Source organism: Palaemon carinicauda, unplaced genomic scaffold (assembly GCF_036898095.1).
Source record: "Palaemon carinicauda isolate YSFRI2023 unplaced genomic scaffold, ASM3689809v2 scaffold152, whole genome shotgun sequence".
NCBI classification, from domain to species: Eukaryota; Metazoa; Arthropoda; class Malacostraca; order Decapoda; family Palaemonidae; genus Palaemon; species Palaemon carinicauda.
The window spans coordinates 72,949-98,551 of record NW_027169059.1 but is presented as its reverse complement, the minus strand read 5'-3'; the positions used below and the strand labels follow the sequence as shown (position 1 = coordinate 98,551).

Genomic DNA, 25,603 nt, shown 5'->3' with positions numbered 1-25,603 from the left:
ACAAGTCCGAAAAGCTCGACTCTGAAGATCCATACCCAAGGAGACAATGGTCTGGGATGGAACGAGCTGAGACTCCTCAAAATTGACCAGGAGGCCCAGTTCCTTGGTCAGATCCATAGTCCATTTCAAAATCTCCAGACAGCGACGACTTGTGGGAGCTCTTAAAAGCCAGTCGTCTGACGGAGCCGGACACAAGATCATGATACTGCTGCACAGTCTGTAAACTGTCAATCATGGGCAAGCGAGGAAGTACAGTGACAACCCGAATCTGTCTAGACTGTCTGGGTCGTACAGACAACTCCTTAACGGGTTGCTGAGGTTGCCGCACTGCGTCACAACAAGTCCCTTCTGTTGGTTGTTGAACGTCTTCCCCGTGACACATTGACTCCGTAAACAAAAAATTCTCTAACAAGGACTAAGCTTGGACTGCATGTCATGCAACACAGCTCAAGGTCTATGGGAGCAGGTGTGGTAACAGACGGGATTAGCGGCTGAAGTGGAACCATTACCTTCCCTGTAAGCATGTTATGCTTAAATAAAAGTCCATAAGAGGTTATGCAGCTAAAGGCTCCCTCCAAATGACAGAGTCCTCAAGGGAATATCAGAAGGAGGGAGAAAAGAACTTTCTCATCTACAGGGACCTTATCCTAGAAAAGCTAAGTTCTCTGAGTGAGGGTTCACTGGTGCAAAAGCAGCAGACTAGAAGGCAACGTTATGAAACTGCTTGACAGTCTAGTGAGTTGGCAACAACCCAAGATGTGTTGAGAAGCATGCGGTAAGGTATGCAGAGCATGATGTATGCAGAGTATGCTGTATGCAGAGCATGCTGTATGTAGAGCATGTTGTATGCAGAGCATGCTGAATGCAGAGCATGCTGAATGCAGAGCATGTTGTATGCAGAGCATGCTGAATGCAGAGCATGCTGTATGCTGAGCATGTAGTAAGCAGAGCCTGCTGTAAGCAGAGCCTGCTATAAGGAAAGCAGAGCGTGTGCATGGCGTTTAACATTTCTCAGAAATTCCATGACCAGTGCTAGAGTGCTTTATGCATGCTTGCATGGGGTTTAAACCATGGTATGAAAATGGAGGTAAGGTATGCTGAACAGCAGAGTCAGAACGAGCTGGAACAACAATAGTTGTGGTTTCCTCTTCAAGACTCCGATGAGGGAACACCTGAGGCTCAGTCTGCAAAGGCTGAATAAAAGACAAGCAGAAGGAAGGCGCATGGGTGGAGGAGGCTGACTCCTAGCATGAGTGGTTGAACCCAAGGGTTGCGCTTGCTGAGCGGTTGGCGGAAGCGGAGTAGCAAGTTCCAGTTCCTGTGGTGTGAGCGGAGCGCGATGAGGAAGAGGCTGCGCAGAACAAGGTAAATGTCTCGCAAGCTGAGGCTCCTGAGGCGCAAGGCTAAGGTGTTGTGGTGCTTGCCTTGTGGAGGGTTGAGCTCGCTGCAGCGAGAGCTGAGGAGACTGACTCATGGACGGGAGAGGTTGTTGTACCTCAACCGAGTGTTGCATCACTGGTGGAGCAGCAAGTGGAGGCGGAGGAAGAGAGGTATAATCCTCCTGATCCCAATGTAAAGGTTGCCTTAAGAAAGGCGGAGGCTGAACACCACAGGGAACAGCAAACTCAGCACGTGGCTCAACATCGTACGCCTGGCAGGTGGAACTGCTGGCAGGTGGTACTGCGATCAGGCGGAGCGAGTGTAGGTGGAGGGAGTGTAGGCGGAGGCGGAGGAGCAACACTCTCAGCCCGACACTCACGCATCAAGTCCGAAAGCTGTGCTTGCATGGACTGTAGTAGAGTCCACAACATCGTACGCCTGGCAGATGGTACTGTGATCAGGCGGAGCGAGTGTAGGTGGAGGGAGTGTAGGCGGAGGCGGAGGAGCAACACTCTCAGCCCGACACTCACGCATCAAGTCCGAAAGCTGTGCTTGCATGGACTGTAGTAGAGTTCACAACATCGTACGCCTGGCAGGTGGTACTGTGATCAGGCGGAGCGATCATAGGCGGGGGGGGAGTGTAGGCGGAGGCGGAGGCGCAACACTCTCAGCCCGACACTCACGCATCAAGACCGAAAGTTGTGACTGTATGGACTGCAGTAGAGTTAACTTGGGGTCGGCAGCCACTAAGTTCTGCTGAGGTAAAGCCTTAACAGCAGAGATCTGTTGTGGCAGAACCTTACTCCTCTTAGGCGGAGTGTAATCAACTGATGACTGAGGAGAGTCAGAGCTAACCCAGTGACTGCATTCGGGTTGTGAACTTTAACTTCGTACGTCTGGCATAGGTCTGGACTTAACGTTTAAGAGGTCTTGAGACCTGAGACCAGCGTAACTCTGCCTTTATTTTCTCCCCTAATCTCTTCTGCAGACGAGCAAAATAAGGGCTCAATCGTCTGCGGGTGGGAGTGACGGTCTCGGTAAGACACGCCCACAACCACCGAGAATACTTCTGTGCGCCGATCAAGGCCTGCTGAACCCTTATGCCCTTCGACATTGCTTCTCCCCTGGGCTTGGGAGCTTGCAAGAGGTCCCGGACTGGGAGGACGACTGGCGCGCACAAAAGTACCCTCACGCACTAATCACTTATCACTTTGATTTCTGTTTGCACTTATTTCACTGAACTCGAAACTTTAAGTGGTTTGTACCTGAAATACGCAATTCTATCCTTTCTCAAAGTTAGTAATTGCGAAAACAGAATTACAATGTAACAGAAAAATGTAATGAAAGATAATTCAGTGGTTGGAAAGAGACTAAACACTAGATCACTCTAGAAACGTTTAGTTTCTTCCCCTAAAGAGACTAGGGAGAAGAGCAAAAAACGATAACGACGTTACTCGTACGCCTGGCAGGCTTGAATGAAACGTTTATCCTCTCTCTCCCTCCGTCTCTATCTCTCTCTCTCTCTCTCTCTCTTGACTTAGAACCTGAGAGAAGAGCCCAATCATATATATCGTTAAAACATATTATTGTTAAAGGAAAAAAACTGAAAAGTTCCTTTATTAGGATCAAAACCATTAAGTTAAGAAAGAATGAACAAAACGCTAGACACGGTTACTCTTACTGCAACGTGAAACCGTGAACATTCTTTCTCTATCGTAACGATAGAGTGCAAGTTGAACGTTCTGAACGTCAACAACTGCAGAGACAAAACAAAACGTTAGTTCAACTTTGAAAACAGTACGAGACTGTCAAAGAAAATCTTTCAAACTCTGTGGCGGAAATAGCATAATATGTTAACAGGTAAAACCGAAATGACGGGCTCAAAGTTATTAACTTCGGTAAAAGACCGCCTACTATTAGGAAGGTCGAATATAAACAAATATAAAAATTAATTTTAATGAGTTTATAATAAAAGGAAGTTAATCGAAGAGGCCTATAAGAGGCGGAGAGATATAAAATAAATCTATAACTTTTGTTAAGCAAAATTAAGAAAGAGAGTCTATACTCTCTTAGACACCAACACTTCCGTCTAAGGGAAGGGTCGGCCATTGAAAGGTGAACGAGAGTTCATACTCTCTCGTCACCATAATTAATCAAATTAATTCCAAAAGCTAACTAAGCTAATATAGAAGTTTCCAGTAAAGCGACAGCCGAAATCAAAGAGAAATACTTCACCAAAGTCGTGAAAATACTCCAAGAACATAAGCGTATCCCAGAACGTCTTGCCGGAAGCACGACAGAGGAATAATTGAGGTGTCAACAAGAAGTACTTGAGTACCTGGCCACAGGTGGCGCTGGTAAATACACCCCCTTCTAGTATTGTGATAGCTGGCGTATCCCTCCATAGAATTCTGTCGGGCAACGGAGTTGACAGCTACATGATTATCGGGTAAGTTTAATATTGAAAAATAAAAATCTCTACTTCATACATTACAAGGTTAAATACTAAATCATTATGTTTATGTTTATGCCCTGGTTAGGCTGAAGGAACGTAGAGAGTAGAGGTCCCCTTTTTGTTTTGTTTCATTGCTGATGTCGGCTACCCCCCAAAATTGGGGGAAGTGCCTTTGGTATATGTATGTATGTACATACATACATATACCAAGGCACTTCCCCCAAATTTGGGGGGTAGCCGACATCAACAAATGAAACAAAAACAAAAAGGGGACCTCTACTCTCTACATTCCTCCCAGCCTAACAAGTTTAATACTTCCTTTTATTCAAAGGAAAGACTACATTTATACACTGAAGTCTTACTTAAAACTAAATAATCTAAATCTATCATGAAGCACACTACTAAATTTGTCCAGCATCGGGGAAACGGCTGCTAAGGTATGCTATCATCAAACAATGCTAGAAAATGTTGAGTAGAATAAGGGGTACTAATTCTTTCTAATTCAAGGACAAATTCCTCCACAAGAAAATAAATAAGATAGTTCCCAGACCCTTTCCTTTCCTCACAGTGCTATTTTTCTCTGTTGGAGCCTTTGGGCTTATAGCATCCTGCTTTTCCTACTACGTTTGTGGTTTAGCTAGTAACAATAGCAATAAGATTCCCTCCTTAATTCTATCCTGACATGGCAAGAAACTACCGTTTAAATGACTGAATTATCCAGTTGTGCTTTATGTTTTGTACTCGTGTTTTGATTTCGCTCTCGTAAAAAATGAAATCTTTCAAGAGCAATTTGTATATTGTCTAGCTATACAAACCCAAGTCCTTTCAAATAGGGATATGTCTCCTGCGGTGCCAGAACAGCAGTCCAAATCATTAACAGGGAACTCATGCCTAGAGGTGCTCCTCTCGCACAATGCACCCTAGTTCATTAGTGAAGGTCTTAAGACAATGATGTGAATTCTTTGAAATTAAAGTGTGAGATTACCAATGATAAACCAAGTTTAAATGGAATGGTAGAAAGGGCAAATAGTCGACAGTAAATTGGGATGAAAGGATAGATATACAATTTATGATAAAATAACAATTAACATCACAGTAGATGAAACGACACACTTTGTTACATACTGTAGATAGCAAAAACGAATGCCAAATACTCTTAGATGATGCCAGGCCACCCAGACATACTTATAATTATGAAGGCTTTAAAAGAGGGAGACTCACTCATTGTTGGGGGAGGGGAGGGAGAGTCTTATAACCAAACTTGATGGTTATTTCTTCCCTGGACAAATCGTCTTTCCTGGTCCTGTACGGGAACGAGGAAGGTGACTCAAACAACCGTCTAACAGCCAACCATGAGGATGCAGAAGCTGTTAGGGCCTCGTTCGGTACGGGCTTAAAATGAAGCCAGTACTAGAATACGGAAATCCTACCTCCCTAACAGGAGTAACGTCTCAGCATCAGACGTCCGACCAGCGTGTAAGGGAGGCAATTGCTACATCCCCTCGAGAGAGAGAAACAAGAAAGAGCTAGAAGAACCAGTAATTCTACTTCTTAACATTTATGTCAAACTCATTACCTTAGATGGGATGCACTCAAGTCCAGTGAGGGAACATGGAGAGCTACATTACTACTGAGTAGCCACCTCAAGATCCAGGGAATGGGGTCCAAGTAAGGTGCAAAGTGCCAAGGGTGTTCCAATACCTTCACTTCCAAGTGAGCCGACATGTAAACCGGAGGGCTAGCGAGTTCTTGCTTGATGTGGCAAAGGTACAAACTGACTAAAGCATCTGCAAGCAAACACCCTCACTAAGCCAAAAGGAACAGTATCCGGCAACTTTGTTCTTGTTAAGGGGTAATGAGAAGACTTCAACACTTGCACGCAAACCATCGAGTTCTACTTTAGTAGTACTGTAGAGCCCTGATGTGACACCAAGTAACTTTTTGTCAATTTACAGGGAGAAATAGGATCATGAGGGTACCAAACTGGTACTGTGTTTGCGTCGTACACTCGACTGAACCTGCATCCCTCAATGTTTTACTTCAAAAAGAGCCTGAAACTCTCCTACTCTCTACAGCAGATGAAAAGACTATGATCCCCTCGTCAGGTTAGCAGCAGGAGCCTGTGCCCGTGCCCTAGGGATAAGGACCATCCCACCCAAGCACCTAACCCCAAGGTAAGCAAGGAAGCTCGAAGATCCCTTTGAGCATGGATCATTTCCCTGAAGTGGTGGGATCCAAACTCTATTGAGGTGCTTCTTCGGTAGAGGCAAGTAAGGATGTCTGTGATCTACAGAAAAGTGACCTGCTTGGAGACACTTTCTTTACGACCCTTATCCTAATCTCTCTCTTTGTGACCCACCTGAAAGCTATCAGGACAGGACATCACTTGACTCGGGGGCCACATCAGTGTGTCCCACAGAAAACAGCAGAAAGGTGCAAGTACTCAATCTCTGGAGAGACCATTATCTGCTCCTGGTATATAAGTATCTGCCATACCCAGCTCCCAGTCCGGATGACAAAACCCTGGAGGAGGAGAAGGGTGGTTTCAAGTGCAGCACATATCCTACCCTTATCTGGCCTACAGTGCTGGTGATTGGTGTGTGTAGAACCGCTACCCTGCAGTGTCACACCGGCCAAGACCGTTCAACTTCATCCAACCATTTGTCCAACTCCTAAGGTACCTGTTGAACGATGAAAGGCAATACTCCCTCTGAAAGAGATGAACAGCGTCCAAAGGGACAGGCCTTCCTCCTTATTCACGACAGGAATGACGTAGGAAAGAGCAATGCTCAACCTCACCTGACCTACTGATCCACCTGATCAAGTCCCAAGGAAAAGTAATCAGAAGATCTATCACTCCCTCCAAAAGAAGAGCTTTAGTAAGGCCTTCTGCAGGATTACTGATGCTGCTTCTTCCTTCTATGAAATTTTTGAAGACGAGGATAGAATGAAGAAAGAGGAGGTGGTAGAGAAGAAGAGAGAGAAAATTCACTCTTCTCCCTTTGATATTCCCTTTTCCTTGCTATCATGAGTGGTTCAGTGGTCCCTAATGATCAGGAACCTGATATTAGTAATGTACAAATTGAGTCCTTTTGTTTGTGGTTAGAACCTTCGCCAATATATGAGAGAGAGAGAGAGAGAGAGAGAGAGAGAGAGAGAGAGAGAGAGAGAGAGAGAGAGAGAGAGAGAGAGAGAGAGAGAGAGAGAGAGAGAGAGAGAGAGAGAGAGAGCCTTACCTTATTTTTTGTTTGGGTTCCCCCAGGTCCCAGAGAGTTGCTAATGCATCTTCCGGTGTATTTTGCATCTTCCAGTCTTGGATGGTCTGGGATGCATCTTAGGTATTTATCGAGCTGATTCTTAAACACATCTACGCTCACTCCTGATATGTTTCTTAGATGAGCTGGCAGCACATTAAATAGTCGCTGCATTATCGATGCTGGTGCGTAGTGGATTAATGTCCTGTGCACCTTTCTCAGTTTACCTGGAATGCTTTTTGGCACTATTAATCTACCTCGGCTTGCTCTTTCTGATATTTTAAGCTCCATGATGTTTTCAGCAATTCCTTCTATTTGCTTCCATGCTTGTATTATCATGTAGCGTTCTCTTCTCCTTTCTAGACTGTATAGTTTTAAAAATTGCAGTCTTTCCCAGTAGTCAAGGTCTTTAACTTCTTCTATTCTAGCAGTATAGGACCTTTGTACACTCTCTATTTGCGCAATATCCTTTTGGTAGTGTGGGTACCATATCACATTGCAGTACTCGAGTGTACTACGCACATAAGTTTTGTAAAGCATTATCATGTGTTCAGCTTTTCTTGTTTTAAAGTGTCTGAATAACATTCCCATTTTTGCTTTACATTTAGCCAACAGTGTTGCTATTTGGTCGTTGCATAACATATTCCTATTCAAAATTACACCAAGGTCTTTAATTGCTTCCTTGTTTGTGATTGTCTCATTATTAGGTCCCTTGTATGCATACACCATTCCTTTTCTGTTTCCATAATTTATTGATTCGAATTTATCGGAGTTAAATACCATCCTATTTATCTCCGCCCATTCATATATTTTGTTTAGATCTCTTTGTAGTGAGTTCCTATCTTCATCACAAGTAATTTCTCTAATTATTCTTGTGTCATCGGCGAAACTTCTCACTACGGAGTTTTCAACATCACAGTCTATGTCTGAGATCATAATAACAAATAGCAGTGCAGCTACAGTAATACCGTACCTTGGGGCACACCAGATATTACCTGGGCTTCATCTGATTTCTCGTCATTTGCAACCACTATCTGTTCTCTGTTTTGCAGGAATTCTTTTACCCATTTTCCTATCTTTCCCACAATATTATGCTTTCTCATTTTTTTCTCCAATATGTTATGGTCTACCTTGTCAAAGGCTTTTGCAAAATCTAGATAGATCACATCTGTGTCTTTTTCATTTATCATATTTTTGTATATGTTTTCATAGTGTGCTATCATTTGGGTCTGTGTACTTTTTCCAGGTACGAAACCGTGTTGACCCATATTAAACAAATTATTTTTGACCAAATGGTTCATTATTTTCTTTTTTATTACCCTCTCATACACTTTCATAATATGTGATGTTAGACTAACAGGTCTATAATTGCTTGCCTCTAGTCTTGATCCACTTTTGAAGATAGGGGTTATATAAGCTAATTTATGTTTAACATATATCTCGCTCATATCTATACTCTGTCTTAGCAGTATTGCAAGCGGCTTCGCGATAGTGTTTGCAGTTTTTTTTAACAAAATCGCTGGAACTCCATCTGGTCCGGCTGCCGATCCATTTTTAATTTCGTTTATAGCCGTGACAATATCTGCTTCATTAATATCTATATCCGTTAGATATTCAACATTTTCTTCTCTCATTTCTGTTTCATTATTCTCATTCGCAATTCTTGGCGTGAACTCACTCTTATATTTTTCTGCTAATATGTTGCATATTTCCTTTTTTTCATTCGTTAGACGTCCTTCAATTCTTAGAGGGACTATTTCTATTCTCCTTTTATTCATCTTTTTTGCATAGGAGTAAAGTACTTTGGGGTTTCTTTTTATATTTTGAAGTGTCCTTTCTTCTAAGTCCCTTTTTTCATTTTCTTTCGACTGTATAATCTTTTGTTCTGCATTTTCTATCTTACATTTTATTTCTCTCATTTTCCACACATTTTTTCTTTTGCAAGATTTTTCTTCCACTTTCTAATTTTCTGAAATAAGATCCTTCTGTCTCTTGGTATGCACGTCTTTTGTTTATTGTTTTTTTTCGGTACATGTTTTTCAACAATTTTCTCCAGTATTTTGTACAGTATGTCCGTATTTACCTGTATATTATCTTATAAATACATTTTTCCATACTTTATTCAGTTCTTCATTTATTTCTGACCATTTTATATTCTTACTGTAAAAGTTATATTTTCCATATCCTTCCCAAAGTTTTGTGCTTTTATTAATTCTGTGATCACTTGCTTTGGAATGAACTATCAATTCTATGACATTGTGGTCACACACACACACACACACACAGAGAGAGAGAGAGAGAGAGAGAGAGAGAGAGAGAGAGAGAGAGAGAGAGAGTGTTACAAGGATTTTGAATGTCTCAAAAGACTTTTTAGCTCATTAGCAGAGACTCCACTTGCTCTTTGGTCGAGCGATTTTGTTTAAGCATTTAGAGAGTTCTTCTGATCTTGTCTACCTTATTCCTGAACTCGTTTACCTAAGTGTTACTGTTTACTACATCCGCTGGAAGTCTATTCCAAGTATTCTCTATTTTGTATGTAAAGAAATTGCCACATTGAGTGGTGTTGTATCTTTTCAATTCCAGTTTGTATCCTTTACCCCTGGACTGATTTGTGCTAAGCGTGAATAAATTGTTGTAATCTACATTTGTTATTCCTTTAAGAATTTTGAATGCCTCTATTAACTGTCCCCTTAGTCGTTGAGTTTGTGGATCAAATAATTTCAAACGATATATCACCCGTCTATATCCAAATTGCCTTAGTGTTGGAACTATTTTGGTGACCCCACCTTGTACTGCTTGAGAGAGAGAGAGAGAGAGAGAGAGAGAGAGAGAGAGAGAGAGAGAGAGAGAGAGAGAGAGAGAGAGAGAGAGAGTGTGTGTGTGTGTGTGTGTGTGTGTGAGTGTGAGTGTGAGTGTGAGTGTGTGAGTGAGTGTGTGTGTGTGTGTGTGTGTGTGTGTGTGTGTGTGTGTGTGTGTGTGTGTGTGTGTGTGTCAACAAAAGCATGAAGTGTTATCCTCTCCGGATGTGGATTATGGAACAAAGTTCCATTTGAACACAGCCTGAAGAGTACCCGTTTGGCAAAGATGAGTACAGATACAGTATGTCCTTGCGACGACTCATGAAGAGCCGACGGGAGAGGACTGGAGAAAATCGTTCAAGACTTACCGCGTAAAAATCTAGGATTGTTCTACCTTATGTCACATGTCCAGATATGGAATCTTGAAGGTAGGCAAGGAACAATTTTGGATTGAGAGGCCATGCGCAAAGCAGAGCATTTCCCTAGTGATGGCAGGAACCTTACCTCTGCATCAACAGCCCCCTTATTTTTCCTCTCCAACCCCTCCTTGACTGTGCCTCGGAGGGGCAAGAATGAGTGGATCAGTGTCCAATGCTTTCTGGAGGAAGGTGGTGGTGGTGGTTATGCTGAGACTAGGAGAAGGCTGTAATCCTCAAAATTGAGCCAATTGCCATAGCCAAGGACTGGCTGTGGTCTCCCTCGAGAGACTGGAGCCCTTGAAGTATACTGAAAGGTGGACGAAGGAGTACTGATACACAGTATTCCATTTCACCACTACCTTAACATCACACTCTCAGAAGTAAATGAGGAAGCCAGCTCCCATCTGATCCTAAGAGCAAGTACGTCTGTTACTAAAGGGCAATACCGAGCTTGACAAAAGACTATGTGCTCGTCAACCCGTTTTGTATTTGGTTTCACTCCCTATAATAGGAACTCTCAAACCAGAAAAGGTCTTAGTATGTATAATCAGGATGCTGTCATGAACTGGGCTGTGAATATTTTTACAGATCTGGAAAAGTCCCTGGCACCTGGACACGAGTGGTACAGTGTACGGAGAGTCAACTGTACTGCTTTTGCTCTCTGGATGTGGTTGGCTGGGCTTGGTAATTGGAGGCGCTGAGAGGGGACCAGTGACTGACCGGCTCAACACAGTCCACAGTGAACAGGATCGGTTAAGAGCAGTGGTGTATCTCCTTATTCAAATGTACCGAAGTACTTCATAAAAGAAGAGACAGAGGCTGTACTATATATGCTTCCCTCTGTTGGTCGAGGTGGAGAGTGAGTTGTGGTTGCGTAAGAATGCAAGAGCACAATGACATCCTAGAAAGGTGTTGGCTTCTCAATTTGGGGAAGCAAAGTATCCCTAACAGAGAAAGGAGCAGCACCTCCCTATCCAGGTAGAATATGGATGACCAAGCTGATCCAGATCTGCCAAACGGAAAGAGACCGCATGGCTCTGCATCTCCGACCAGCCTGGTTCCTGTGTAGCAAAACTAGCCACCTGGGATGGCGGCAAAGGGCTTCGCATCTTCAGCCGATGTGGTTCTTGCCACCTTAGAACTAAGGACCAGTAATGAACTGTCCATTTACTGAGAAGAGATGGTGTCATAAAAAGTACTACAGGACTTTTCACAACTGGGATTCCTGGACCTCTTCGACTTCTTTTCTGAGAAACACTCGTCAGAATTAGGAGGGGAACAGGAAAATAGCTTCGCATGACAATGTATCCTTACCCTCAATTGCTTAGGGGCTTGGCATTCTGTCCTGAAGGACCAATCACTTAATACTGTTTGGGTGCAAACAGTGAATAAAACACTTTTGCACAAGTTTCTTCTTGCTGAATGACCTGATAAGTACTAGTTGGTGAGAAAACTCCATAGGGGTTCTAAAAGAAACTGCGGTAGCTGTTAGCTCCAAAGCTCATGATTGCTAACCGACCCCCACAGGTACTGGTTGGCATGTGAACTCCGTCAGCTACTCTCCGTAACGGTACGAGGAGCAGTGTAAACGATACCCCAATTGGCCTACCTTACGGTACTCAAGATCGGTCCATTTAGGAGTGTTCACCATTTTCACACCAGGCCCATGATCACTAACCTGAAGGTTATGGCTGTCGGATGACTTTTGCAGACAACAGAGCAAAGACCATGGCAAGGAACAGTCCTACATATTGCAAAAGGAACAAGATACACTCCAACCTTACCCTGGTCTATAATGCAGAAGACAGCTCACGGGCTCCCGGTGCAACACAGGTAACTGTAACAGCAGATCACCCTCGCTTGACTGAGGCTAAGGGTACCAGTTAGCAAGTGAGTATCATCACTCCCTAGACCCCTTCGATGACATCATCTCAACGCTTCCTCGAAAAGTCCTTTTTCCCCTTTGGAAATTCACCAGCCAGTTTGTGAACAGATTGGAGCAACCCCCTGCAGATGAAGAAGGGATGAACGAGTACTGGCAGGTCTCCTTAAGAGATGGTTTCTGGCTCTCATGCCTTAGAGGCTAAAGGCTTGAGGATGATCATTTAGCAAAATCGGTGTTTGCGCAAGTACTATGATGACACCTGAGAAATTACATATTCCAATCCCATTCATGCGAATGAGTTGGAAGACCTTGGCGTCTGGGAATCTGTAGGGGTGCAGGAAGAATCCCTTATCCTCGACAGATTTCTGGGTGTGGGAAAATCTAAGCTGTGGAATAGTTTCTGCACGTCTGGAGATCTGGTATTAAAAGATTTCTGGTTCTGGAGGACTGGGAAGGAACAGGTAACAGGTTTACAAGTTCCCTGGCGTCTCAAAAGTAACGATCATGCAAAGAATGAATGCAAGTTCTGATTGGTGTGGTTCTCGATCGTGTGTCGCAACAGATCCAATGGGAAATGGCAATTGGGGAAAACATGGACACCTATCGTGCCAGGAAATAACACACTACAGTGAACCCTCGCTACTTCGCGGTTCGACCATCGCGGATTTTTTTCATAACCCATATATATATACATATTGGTAATAACAAAATCAACATACTGTACTGAATAATCAATATAATTGATGCAAAAACTAACCTATACACAGATGTGTACAGTAAATGCGTTTGTTTCTTCATTATGATCAGAGAAACGTAAACAAAACATTGGTTGCCATTTTTTATCGTGCTTTTTGGCGTGTTTAGGAAACGCATGATATAAAATCGCCTTTAATATTTGTGCCTGTTTTAGTTTAGGGTACTGTAGTACATGCATTAAGTGTTCTGTACATTAAAGGGTAGTTTGTTAACAGTACTACGTACAAGGGAAAGTTTTAAAAGTCTGCATATCCTTGGCTGCTGCTGCCTCCGATGCCTTAGATGACCGCGGAGGTAGCAGCAGTAAGGGGATTCAGCATTATGAAGCTTCATCTGTGGTGGATAATGTGGGAGGTTGGGCTGTGGCACCCTAGCAGTACCAGCTGAACTCGGTTGAGTCCCTTGTTAGGCTGGAGGAACGTAGAGAGTAGAGGTCCCCTTTTTGTTTTTGTTTCATTGTTGATGTCGGCTAACCCCCAAAATTGGGGGAAGTGCCTTGGTATATGTATGTATGTATGTATGTATTCTATTGACAAATCCCTCGAATAAAAAGATCTGCAAGAACATTTACTCAGTGTGAAAGGAAAAACAAAAGAGTAAATCAGACAGGTGAGGACATCAAGAAGCATGTCTGCACTGTGCAACGGCCAAGTCAAAGTAAAGCTACTCTACCAGGCGAGTGGGCGGAGCCTAACCACCACAAGCCAGCTTATTCTACCACATACAGTAGTTGAAAGTTTAAGTGGCTGTCTCAGCTTCTCTGAAGTCGTACTCATACCCATATTAAATTGAAGTCATACTTAAACCCCTATTAAACTGAAGTCCTAATCATACCCATATTAAACTGAAGTCCTAATCATACCTGTACTAAACTGAAGTCATACTAAAACACACATCAAACTGAAGTCCCGCTCATACCTGTATTAATCGATGAGTTTGTATTCGAGTAAGAACAAATAAAGCACAGCATTGTTCTGTATCTAGATAATAAACAAAAGATACAAACCTTTTTGTGGCTCAAATTCTTCTTTGTCAACTCTGCCTTGAGGCTCTGCAATGCCGCGACGGCGTCTTGTTTGACCCAAACTCCGTCGTAGAAAGTCAGCGAGCGGTCGTTAGCGTAGGAGTGCTTGGGGTCTTTCTTCTCAGAGTCTCCAGGAGCGTTCGGGGGCTTCTTCAAGACTTTCTTGGACTGTTGCTTGAAGGCTTCCTTCCTCTTCTTCCTTAGATTCTTGAACTTCTGGATCTTAGATGGATTACTTTTCTTCTTCTTCCTGTACCCCATTCTGCTGCTTCGAGTTTGACCTGGAAAGAAATGATTAATAAGATTGGATGTTCATTTCTCTTTCCATTATCCAATAAAATACTCGTGATTATGTTCAGGGTTGATTGAAAGAGGGTTTTACTATGATAGATAAGAGGATCCCTTTCATTAGGATATTTATTAATTCTATATCACTAACATACCTTCACTGGTAAGAATTCTTTGGTGCATTTGACAACAATGGCTTGTGTGAACAAACCACAATATCAGCTTGCATTTAATAAAGGTCAAGTTTAGAAAGCTGTCCTCCCAAAAACATAATCACAGAAACCATATCAGTTGCCTTAACAAGGATGAAAGAACTGAAGGGAAAATTCACAGAACACTTGTCCGGAAATCACGTAGCTATTATAAAGTGTCCACCCTGCAATCGGCAGTTCTTTCAAGTAGAGCATTTAATTGCGTAGAGCACTAATTGAAGAATGATTTCCAACAGGAGAGTACAGGTGCACACGGACAGCATAATGCACCTTAACCAAAGGGGAAGCCTATGAGATTATATTGGTAAAAAGTAAAGGATGGGGAAACATAAGCACATCCTTCTCCAAGAACGATTAATCTGGTTAACGAGAACAGCCATCTTCACTTTACACTTTTTTTTTGGCACAAAGGAGACTTCTCCTGTTGGCTGTTTGATCTGTAGGGCATGTAAAATTCCCTTTTTCATTGAAGGTTGCAGATTATTTCATAATGATAATAATGATACAGTACAGTATATCAAAGAGGGGGCAGACATTACAAAAAGCCTGTCAGAGACTTCACATAGGAAGTGGAGGTGAATGTAATCGCATAAGGAACATCTGAAAATCAATAACGAATCTCATTTACAGAGGCCTGAATTACTGGGAGGCACTGTTTCTACACAAACCTCAGAATAAGGAAAGAAAACAAGAACAATTTGGAGGTCATCAAGAAGCTGAAAGGACTAGAGGAGCCGTTCACATTCGTTTTCATGATGCATAAGACTTAACCCTTTTATCCCCAAAGGACGTACTGGTACGTTTCACAAAACTTATCCCTTTACCCCCATGGACGTACCGGTACGTCCTTGCAAATAAATGCTATAAAAATTTATTTTTTCATATTTTCAATAATTTTTTGAGAAAATTCAGGCATTTTCCAAGAGAATGAGACCAACCTGACCTCTCTATGACAAAAATTAAGGCTGTTAGAGCAATCTAAAAAAATGTATACTGTACTGCAAAATGTGCTGGGGAAAAAATAACCCCTTGGGGGTTAAGGGTTGGAAATTTCCAAAGAGCCTGGGGGTAAAAGGGTTAAAATCCGGTCTAACCCATACAAAGGTACAATGTACAAGACTGAAACCCTCATGAAGAACAGTCTATGATAACTACTGACTGCTGGAAATGAGGACCGAACTACGTTTCTGAAGAAATACTTCAAGGATTTTCTTCCTGATCAAGAACTTAACAATCCATGGACTGAAAAGCCAAAAAGAGAGAGAGAGAGAGAGAGAGAGAGAGAGAGAGAGAGAGAGAGAGAGAGAGAGAGAGAGAGAGAGAGATTTTCCAAGGGAACACTGTTGTATTATTAAGAATGCTGATGATAAGGAAAATACAAAGTTACTAAATGAGAAGTTGTTAAAAATTGAAACGGGGGGCACGACCAGCCAGAAAGAAGGAATTGGCCAACAGCTGAACTTGTCCAGTGCCGAGTGTAACTCAGTCCCTTGTTTTAAACAGTCCTGGTAATACAAATATACTAAACTTTGCTTTTACTGTACTTATATTTTAATGTTTTCCAATTAATTTTCATTGAACACTACGACTAACATAATGAAATTAGGAAGTAAATAAACAGAATATGTAGAAACAAATTTCTGTACTACTATTGCAATCAATAAAGTTCTTTAAAGTAAGAAACCTTTTGACATCGCTGTTATGAATAATTTTTGGCTTGTACAATTTATTGGAATGAATATAAGATTACTTCTCTATATACTTAAAACTACTGCTACTTTCGACCTTATTAATCTCACTGTATACAGGGTCGGCCACTCGGTCAACTATTTCCATCCACATCTATTCCTTGCATTCCCCCCCCCCAGCCCCTCCTCACCCATATCCCTCCTCAACCACAAAAATTCATCTTGTTTCCTTGAAACCAGGTGACTTGACTAAAAGATAATAAAAATCAAAATATAGAAAAAAATCTCCATTACTTCACAAGGTATAAAATTCCAGGGAAGTAGACCTGCTTATCGCTTTCAATCTCATCTGCCACACGAATAGATTTATGAGAGATAAACCAGGCCGTAAAAGGGTAAGTCTTAATTAAGTCGTCTTAGCATAAATATGACATATTTTGAAATGATTTGTATTCTTCTAACCATAAAAACCTGAAGCTCTTTAAAATCGAGATATATTTCGGCGACAGCTGAAACTAGCCGTAAAACTTTTAGCAAGGTGCAACTACCCTTCGCTAGTTGGGGGGGGGGGGGCAGACCAACCACCCTGCTCACACATACAGTAGTCAACAAAGGCCACTTTGCAATTGCAGGCAGGAATTCCCAGGGGTAGGTGATGGTAGGGTCGTATGTGTAAAGAGCTTCAAGTTTGTAGAGTTATGAAAATTACAAATGATTTCCAAAACTTTAACTTGTTCCGGCACCAAATGCAAACCTTTAAGCTCTTTATTACGGAGACTAATGTTTAGGTGGGTGGAAATCCAAGACCAACTGGCACTTGCCTCATGAATTTTGAGACGAATGCGTCGCGTTGCAACATTCCAATATTAGAAGACAATGAGTATCCTGGCAACCTTTAGCAACTTGCCACGGAGTCCTGTTTAAAAGACGGTCTTAAATGGCAGAGGCGAGGGACAATGTCATTGCCCTCACTAGTAGGACAATGCCCTTGAGACTGACCATATATTCGTATAATCAGCGACCAAGTCCACTCTCCATCCAAGCTACGACCAGGGAGGGCTAGGCAATGGCTGCTGAAGACTTAGCAAGTAGACCTATAGGCTCCCCCAAAACCCTCAATCCTTAGCTCACAAGGTTGGTGAGGTTACAGAGGATACAAAATATCAAGTTTGAGCTGGACTCAAACATCTGTCCAGCCTCTGTATTTCCTTTTTGGGCGGAATGAGAGGCGTCACTATTGTACTTAAAGGTGTTTTGAACAGTTTTGATGACTTTAATCATTGGAGAAAAATATTTCTCTATTCTAAGGAATGGGATAAACTAAGAAACACATCTGAAAAACCCAGTTTCTCAATGGAAGCTAGTTAGGAAGTAAGCACAGGGTTAAGAGTTGTCTTAAGGTTACAAGTTGTCTTTGGGTTAAGGGTTGTCTTAGGGTTAAGGGTTGTCTTTGGGTCAAGGGTTGTCTTAGGGTTACAGGTTGTCTTAGGATTACGGATTGTCTTGGGGTTACGGGTTGTCCTTGGGTTACGGGTTGTCTTGGGGTTACGGGTTGTCAGGGTTACGGGTTGTCTTTGGGTTACGAGTTGTCTTGGGATTACGGGTTGTCTTGGGGTTACGAGTTGTCTTGGGATTACGGGTTGTCTTGGGGTTACGGGTTGTCTTGGGGTTACGGATTGTCTTGGGGTTACGGGTTGTCCTTGGGTTACGGGTTGTCTTGGGGTTACGGGTTGTCTTAGGATTACGGGTTGTCTTGGGGTTACGGGTTGTCAGGGTTATGGGTTGTCTTTGGGTTACGAGTTGTCTTGGGATTACGGGTTGTCTTGGGGTTACGGGTTGTCTTGGGGTTACGGGTTGTCTTGGGGTTACGGGTTGTCTTTGGGTTACGAGTTGTCTTAGGATTACAAGTTGTCTTTGGGTTACGAGTTGTCTTAGGATTACGGGTTGTCTTGGGGTTACGGGTTGTCTTGGGGTTACGGGTTGTCTTTGGGTTACGAGTTGTCTTAGGATTACGGGTTGTCTTGGGGTTACGGGTTGTCTTGGGGTTACGGGTTGTCTTTGGGTTACGAGTTGTCTTAGGATTACAAGTTGTCTTTGGGTTACGAGTTGTCTTAGGATTACGGGTTGTCTTGGGGTTACGGGTTGTCTTGGGGTTACGGATTGTCTTGGGGTTACGGGTTGTCCTTGGGTTACGGGTTGTCTTGGGGTTACGGGTTGTCCTTGGGTTACGGGTTGTCTTGGGGTTACGGGTTGTCTTAGGATTACGGGTTGTCTTGGGGTTACGGGTTGTCTTTGGGTTACGAGTTGTCTTAGGATTACGGGTTGTCTTGGGGTTACGAGTTGTCTTGGGGTTACGGATTGTCTTGGGGTTACGGGTTGTCTTGGGGTTACGGGTTGTCCTTGGGTTACGGGTTGTCTTGGGGTTACGGGTTGTCAGGGTTACGGGTTGTCTTTGGGTTACGAGTTGTCTTGGGATTACGGGTTGTCTTGGGGTTACGGGTTGTCTTGGGGTTACGGATTGTCTTGGGGTTACGGGTTGTCCTTGGGTTACGGGTTGTCTTGGGGTTACGGGTTGTCTTAGGATTACGGGTTGTCTTGGGGTTACGGATTGTCTTGGGGTTACGGGTTGTCTTAGGATTACAAGTTGTCTTTGGGTTACGAGTTGTCTTAGGATTACGGGTTGTCTTGGGGTTACGGGTTGTCTTGGGGTTACGGGTTGTCAGGGTTATGGGTTGTCTTTGGGTTACGAGTTGTCTTGGGATTACGGGTTGTCTTGGGGTTACGGGTTGTCTTGGGGTTACGGGTTGTCTTGGGGTTACGGGTTGTCTTTGGGTTACGAGTTGTCTTAGGATTACAAGTTGTCTTGGGGTTACGGGTTGTCTTGGGGTTACGGGTTGTCTTTGGGTTACGAGTTGTCTTAGGATTACGGGTTGTCTTGGGGTTACGGGTTGTCTTGGGGTTACGGGTTGTCTTTGGGTTACGAGTTGTCTTAGGATTACAAGTTGTCTTTGGGTTACGAGTTGTCTTAGGATTACGGGTTGTCTTGGGGTTACGGGTTGTCTTGGGGTTACGGGTTGTCAGGGTTATGGGTTGTCTTTGGGTTACGAGTTGTCTTGGGATTACGGGTTGTCTTGGGGTTACGGGTTGTCTTGGGGTTACGGGTTGTCTTGGGGTTACGGGTTGTCTTTGGGTTACGAGTTGTCTTAGGATTACAAGTTGTCTTTGGGTTACGAGTTGTCTTAGGATTACGGGTTGTCTTGGGGTTACGGGTTGTCTTGGGGTTACGGATTGTCTTGGGGTTACGGGTTGTCCTTGGGTTACGGGTTGTCTTGGGGTTACGGGTTGTCCTTGGGTTACGGGTTGTCTTGGGGTTACGGGTTGTCTTAGGATTACGGGTTGTCTTGGGGTTACGGGTTGTCTTTGGGTTACGAGTTGTCTTAGGATTACGGGTTGTCTTGGGGTTACGGGTTGTCTTGGGGTTACGGATTGTCTTGGGGTTACGGGTTGTCTTGGGGTTACGGGTTGTCCTTGGGTTACGGGTTGTCTTGGGGTTACGGGTTGTCAGGGTTACGGGTTGTCTTTGGGTTACGAGTTGTCTTTGGGTTACGAGTTGTCTTAGGATTACGGGTTGTCTTTGGGTTACGAGTTGTCTTAGGATTACGGGTTGTCTTGGGGTTACGGGTTGTCTTGGGGTTACGGGTTGTCTTAGGATTACAAGTTGTCTTTGGGTTACGAGTTGTCTTAGGATTACGGGTTGTCTTGGGGTTACGGGTTGTCTTGGGGTTACGGGTTGTCAGGGTTATGGGTTGTCTTTGGGTTACGAGTTGTCTTGGGATTACGGGTTGTCTTGGGGTTACGGGTTGTCTTGGGGTTACGGGTTGTCAGGGTTATGGGTTGTCTTTGGGTTACGAGTTGTCTTAGGATTACAAGTTGTCTTTGGGTTACGAGTTGTCTTAGGATTACGGGTTGTCTTGGGGTTACGGGTTGTCTTGGGGTTACGGGTTGTCAGGGTTATGGGTTGTCTTTGGATTACGAGTTGTCTTGGGATTACGGGTTGTCTTGGGGTTACGGGTTGTCTTGGGGTTACGGGTTGTCTTGGGGTTACGGGTTGTCTTTGGGTTACGAGTTGTCTTAGGATTACGGGTTGTCTTGGGGTTACGGGTTGTCTTGGGGTTACGGGTTGTCTTTGGGTTACGAGTTGTCTTAGGATTACGGGTTGTCTTGGGGTTACGGGTTGTCTTGGGGTTACGGGTTGTCTTTGGGTTACGAGTTGTCTTAGGATTACAAGTTGTCTTTGGGTTACGAGTTGTCTTAGGATTACGGGTTGTCTTGGGGTTACGGGTTGTCTTGGGGTTACGGATTGTCTTGGGGTTACGGGTTGTCCTTGGGTTACGGGTTGTCTTGGGGTTACGGGTTGTCCTTGGGTTACGGGTTGTCTTGGGGTTACGGGGTTGTCTTAGGATTACGGGTTGTCTTGGGGTTACGGGTTGTCTTTGGGTTACGAGTTGTCTTAGGATTACGGGTTGTCTTGGGGTTACGGGTTGTCTTGGGGTTACGGATTGTCTTGGGGTTACGGGTTGTCTTGGGGTTACGGGTTGTCTTGGGGTTACGGGTTGTCCTTGGGTTACGGGTTGTCTTGGGGTTACGGGTTGTCTTTGGGTTACGAGTTGTCTTTGGGTTACGAGTTGTCTTAGGATTACGGGTTGTCTTGGGGTTACGGGTTGTCTTGGGGTTACGGGTTGTCTTTGGGTTACGAGTTGTCTTAGGATTACGGGTTGTCTTGGGGTTACGGGTTGTCTTGGGGTTACGGGTTGTCTTGGGGTTACGGATTGTCTTGGGGTTACGGGTTGTCTTGGGGTTACGGGTTGTCCTTGGGTTACGGGTTGTCTTGGGGTTACGGGTTGTCAGGGTTACGGGTTGTCTTTGGGTTACGAGTTGTCTTGGGATTACGGGTTGTCTTGGGGTTACGGGTTGTCTTGGGGTTACGGATTGTCTTGGGGTTACGGGTTGTCCTTGGGTTACGGGTTGTCTTGGGGTTACGGGTTGTCTTAGGATTACGGGTTGTCTTGGGGTTACGGATTGTCTTGGGGTTACGGGTTGTCTTAGGATTACAAGTTGTCTTTGGGTTACGAGTTGTCTTAGGATTACGGGTTGTCTTGGGGTTACGGGTTGTCTTGGGGTTACGGGTTGTCAGGGTTATGGGTTGTCTTTGGGTTACGAGTTGTCTTGGGATTACGGGTTGTCTTGGGGTTACGGGTTGTCTTGGGGTTACGGGTTGTCTTGGGGTTACGGGTTGTCTTTGGGTTACGAGTTGTCTTAGGATTACAAGTTGTCTTTGGGTTACGAGTTGTCTTAGGATTACGGGTTGTCTTGGGGTTACGGGTTGTCTTGGGGTTACGGGTTGTCTTTGGGTTACGAGTTGTCTTAGGATTACGGGTTGTCTTGGGGTTACGGGTTGTCTTGGGGTTACGGGTTGTCTTTGGGTTACGAGTTGTCTTAGGATTACAAGTTGTCTTTGGGTTACGAGTTGTCTTAGGATTACGGGTTGTCTTGGGGTTACGGGTTGTCTTGGGGTTACGGGTTGTCTTTGGGTTACGAGTTGTCTTAGGATTACAAGTTGTCTTTGGGTTACGAGTTGTCTTAGGATTACGGGTTGTCTTGGGGTTACGGGTTGTCTTGGGGTTACGGGTTGTCTTTGGGTTACGAGTTGTCTTAGGATTACAAGTTGTCTTTGGGTTACGAGTTGTCTTAGGATTACGGGTTGTCTTGGGGTTACGGGTTGTCTTGGGGTTACGGATTGTCTTGGGGTTACGGGTTGTCCTTGGGTTACGGGTTGTCTTAGGGTTACGGGTTGTCCTTGGGTTACGGGTTGTCTTGGGGTTACGGGTTGTCTTAGGATTACGGGTTGTCTTGGGGTTACGGGTTGTCTTTGGGTTACGAGTTGTCTTAGGATTACGGGTTGTCTTGGGGTTACGGGTTGTCTTGGGGTTACGGATTGTCTTGGGGTTACGGGTTGTCTTGGGGTTACGGGTTGTCCTTGGGTTACGGGTTGTCTTGGGGTTACGGGTTGTCTTTGGGTTACGAGTTGTCTTTGGGTTACGAGTTGTCTTAGGATTACGGGTTGTCTTGGGGTTACGGGTTGTCTTGGGGTTACGGGTTGTCTTTGGGTTACGAGTTGTCTTAGGATTACGGGTTGTCTTGGGGTTACGGGTTGTCTTGGGGTTACGGGTTGTCTTGGGGTTACGGATTGTCTTGGGGTTACGGGTTGTCCTTGGGTTACGGGTTGTCTTGGGGTTACGGGTTGTCAGGGTTACGGGTTGTCTTTGGGTTACGAGTTGTCTTGGGATTACGGGTTGTCTTGGGGTTACGGGTTGTCTTGGGGTTACGGATTGTCCTTGGGTTACGGGTTGTCCTTGGGTTACGGGTTGTCTTGGGGTTACGGGTTGTCTTAGGATTACGGGTTGTCTTGGGGTTACGGATTGTCTTGGGGTTACGGGTTGTCTTAGGATTACAAGTTGTCTTTGGGTTACGAGTTGTCTTAGGATTACGGGTTGTCTTGGGGTTACGGGTTGTCTTGGGGTTACGGGTTGTCAGGGTTATGGGTTGTCTTTGGGTTACGGGTTGTCTTTGGGTTACGGGTTGTCTTGGGGTTACGGGTTGTCTTGGGGTTACGGGTTGTCTTGGGGTTACGGGTTGTCTTTGGGTTACGAGTTGTCTTAGGATTACAAGTTGTCTTTGGGTTACGAGTTGTCTTTGGGTTACGAGTTGTCTTAGGATTACGGGTTGTCTTGGGGTTACGGGTTGTCTTGGGGTTACGGGTTGTCTTGGGGTTACGGGTTGTCCTTGGGTTACGGGTTGTCTTGGGGTTACGGGTTGTCCTTGGGTTACGGGTTGTCCTTGGGTTACGGGTTGTCTTGGGGTTACGGGTTGTCTTAGGATTACGGGTTGTCTTGGGGTTACGGGTTGTCTTTGGGTTACGAGTTGTCTTAGGATTACGGGTTGTCTTGGGGTTACGGGTTGTCTTGGGGTTACGGATTGTCTTGGGGTTACGGGTTGTCTTGGGGTTACGGGTTGTCCTTGGGTTACGGGTTGTCTTGGGGTTACGGGTTGTCAGGGTTACGGGTTGTCTTTGGGTTACGAGTTGTCTTGGGATTACGGGTTGTCTTGGGGTTACGGGTTGTCTTGGGGTTACGGATTGTCTTGGGGTTACGGGTTGTCCTTGGGTTACGGGTTGTCTTGGGGTTACGGGTTGTCTTAGGATTACGGGTTGTCTTTGGGTTACGAGTTGTCTTAGGATTACGGGTTGTCTTGGGGTTACGGGTTGTCTTGGGGTTACGGGTTGTCTTGGGGTTACGGGTTGTCTTGGGGTTACGGGTTGTCTTGGGGTTACGAGTTGCCTTAGGTTAAGCTACACAGGGCAATGTAACCTAGGAAAAAAAACAACTACTTTTTCTTATAGAAAAAAATACACTCTCTTCGAAAATGACACTCGTTCCCGTCGCAAATGAATAGTTTCAGAAATATATATACATCTATATCCTCCGATAATGGGGGACCCCAAGAGGGAACTCGGGGTTTTGGGTGGGGAAAACATACTAGGGAATCGATATATAAACGTAAAACAAGCCTTTTCTTCTCTATACATTACCTTCTTGAAATTATAATAACCGGAGGAAAATACAAAACAGTATATCTGGATAAACTTTGGAGGCGCCGTTACAAAGATTGTATCATGAAAAAATACAGTAACCAGTACTGCCAACGTCCGATGTAGATCAAATGTTATTTTGTGACCTGTCATACTACTAGGCTAGGTTAGGTGGGTTTGTTAGGTTCTGTGCCCTTTTTGTACTTTTTATATATTGAGTAAAACTTATATGGAGAAATTATTTAAAATACATATGGAAATATCTATCATTACTATCTTCAGTAATGTCAGTGTGCCGTTGGTAACTCTGTGTACCATACGTCAACGTTGGTAACACTGTGTATTATTGGTAACGTTGCTAATGTTATCGTTCGTTCGTAAGAGAAGTAACACTGTGCAACTCAAGGTTATCCGAATTGGTTGATCTGTTTGTTGCCGATTGAAATGAACATCAAATTCGGTTAATTCACGTTATTTACTATAGGAAAACAATTATATATCATTTCCCCAGTATGTTTTCCCCACCCGAAACCCGGAGTTCCCACTGGGGGTCCCCCATTATCGTAGGATATAGATGTATATATATTTATGAAACTATTCATTTGCAACGGAAACGAGTGTTATTTTTGAAGAGAGCGTAATTTTTTCTATAAGAAACAGTAGTCTTTTTCCTAGGTTACATTGCCCTGTAATTCACTACAAAAATACCGATATGGAACCTTAGTTGAGGTGTTAGGCATGAGGAGTCTTTGTAGTTCGTATGGACAGACTGAAAAACCACAAAAACACCACCTAACCTAACCCAGGACCCATTCCCCCTCCCTACTTGAGTAATCGGGGGGTCTATGGCCCTCCCCACACAGACCCCCATCCTACCTACTGTATTCGTAGCTTACCCTAAGCTTGATGTTTACAGGGGGGTAAGAGGGTTTAAGCCTAATAATAAACACTTAATATATAAAATAAACATTTAAATACACTTCACAAACCTCTTGTCTACACTTTACACCTTCTAAATTTGTTAAAATGTCTAATAGTTAACAAAGTAACGAGATTTAAAATTAGAAAAACGTGTGTGTGGCGTGGTAGGCTGGTAGCGGTCACAGTCGGACTCACAGCGGAAGTCCAGTCTGTGGGATAAGCCTTTGCATCGGCTCCTCCCACATCTCGTTTTGTTTAGTCGCGCTCTTCAATGTTCTTGTATCTTGTCTTCCAGATTTCTTTAATGTAGTTTTTCTTCTCTTGTATTTCACTATTATTGTTGATATTAAAAAAGCATAATTTCTTCTAATCATTTTTCTTTACTTTCACTCTGGTTTTCCGTTGGAATGTTGAACCTGTGTCTTATGTTGTCATAACCTTTACACTCTCAATATAAAATGTTTTAATGATTCTTTATCTCACTTTTTCCTTGGTCATGATTCCTCCAGTTCAAGTTTAATGTATTCGTTCTTGCTCTTACCGTTAGTGTTGCATCTTCAGTATTATCTACCCAACCTTCTTCTTTTATGTTGTTCTTATGTTTCCTGTATATACTTAATTTGTAGATTTCTGTTCTGCTTCCGTTCTCCACCTTGCTGTGTCCCACTCTTTGATCTTCGATATAATACTTTCCGTCTTTAAGTCTTTTATTTCTCTCAATGTCAAATTCATGCCGTGTATATAAACCTTCAACCTCTTTATCCAAGTGGTTTTTCCTTTTTCATATTCCTCGAGAAAAATTTCTTTCATTCGTTCATTTCTGTTATCCTGTTTGGAAAATATGATCTTAATTTTTCCATCTCTGGGTACTGTTG

The 25,603-nt window shown here is 43.7% G+C and overlaps 1 protein-coding gene across 1 annotated transcript in view; it reads right to left on the bottom strand.

The window, feature by feature from the left end:
- LOC137635637 (nucleolar protein 58-like) overlaps positions 1–24,917 on the bottom strand; it is a 29,927-nt gene extending 5,010 nt beyond the window's left edge. The window contains exons 1-2 of the mRNA XM_068368100.1: positions 24,797–24,917; positions 13,954–14,252 (exon numbers count right to left, since the gene is read on the bottom strand). Of these exons, the coding sequence (XP_068224201.1) occupies positions 13,954–14,232 (279 nt within the window). The 5' untranslated portion in view covers positions 14,233–14,252; positions 24,797–24,917. The remainder of the gene's footprint in view (positions 1–13,953; positions 14,253–24,796) is intronic.
- Between the last annotated feature and the right edge of the window lie 686 nt (positions 24,918–25,603).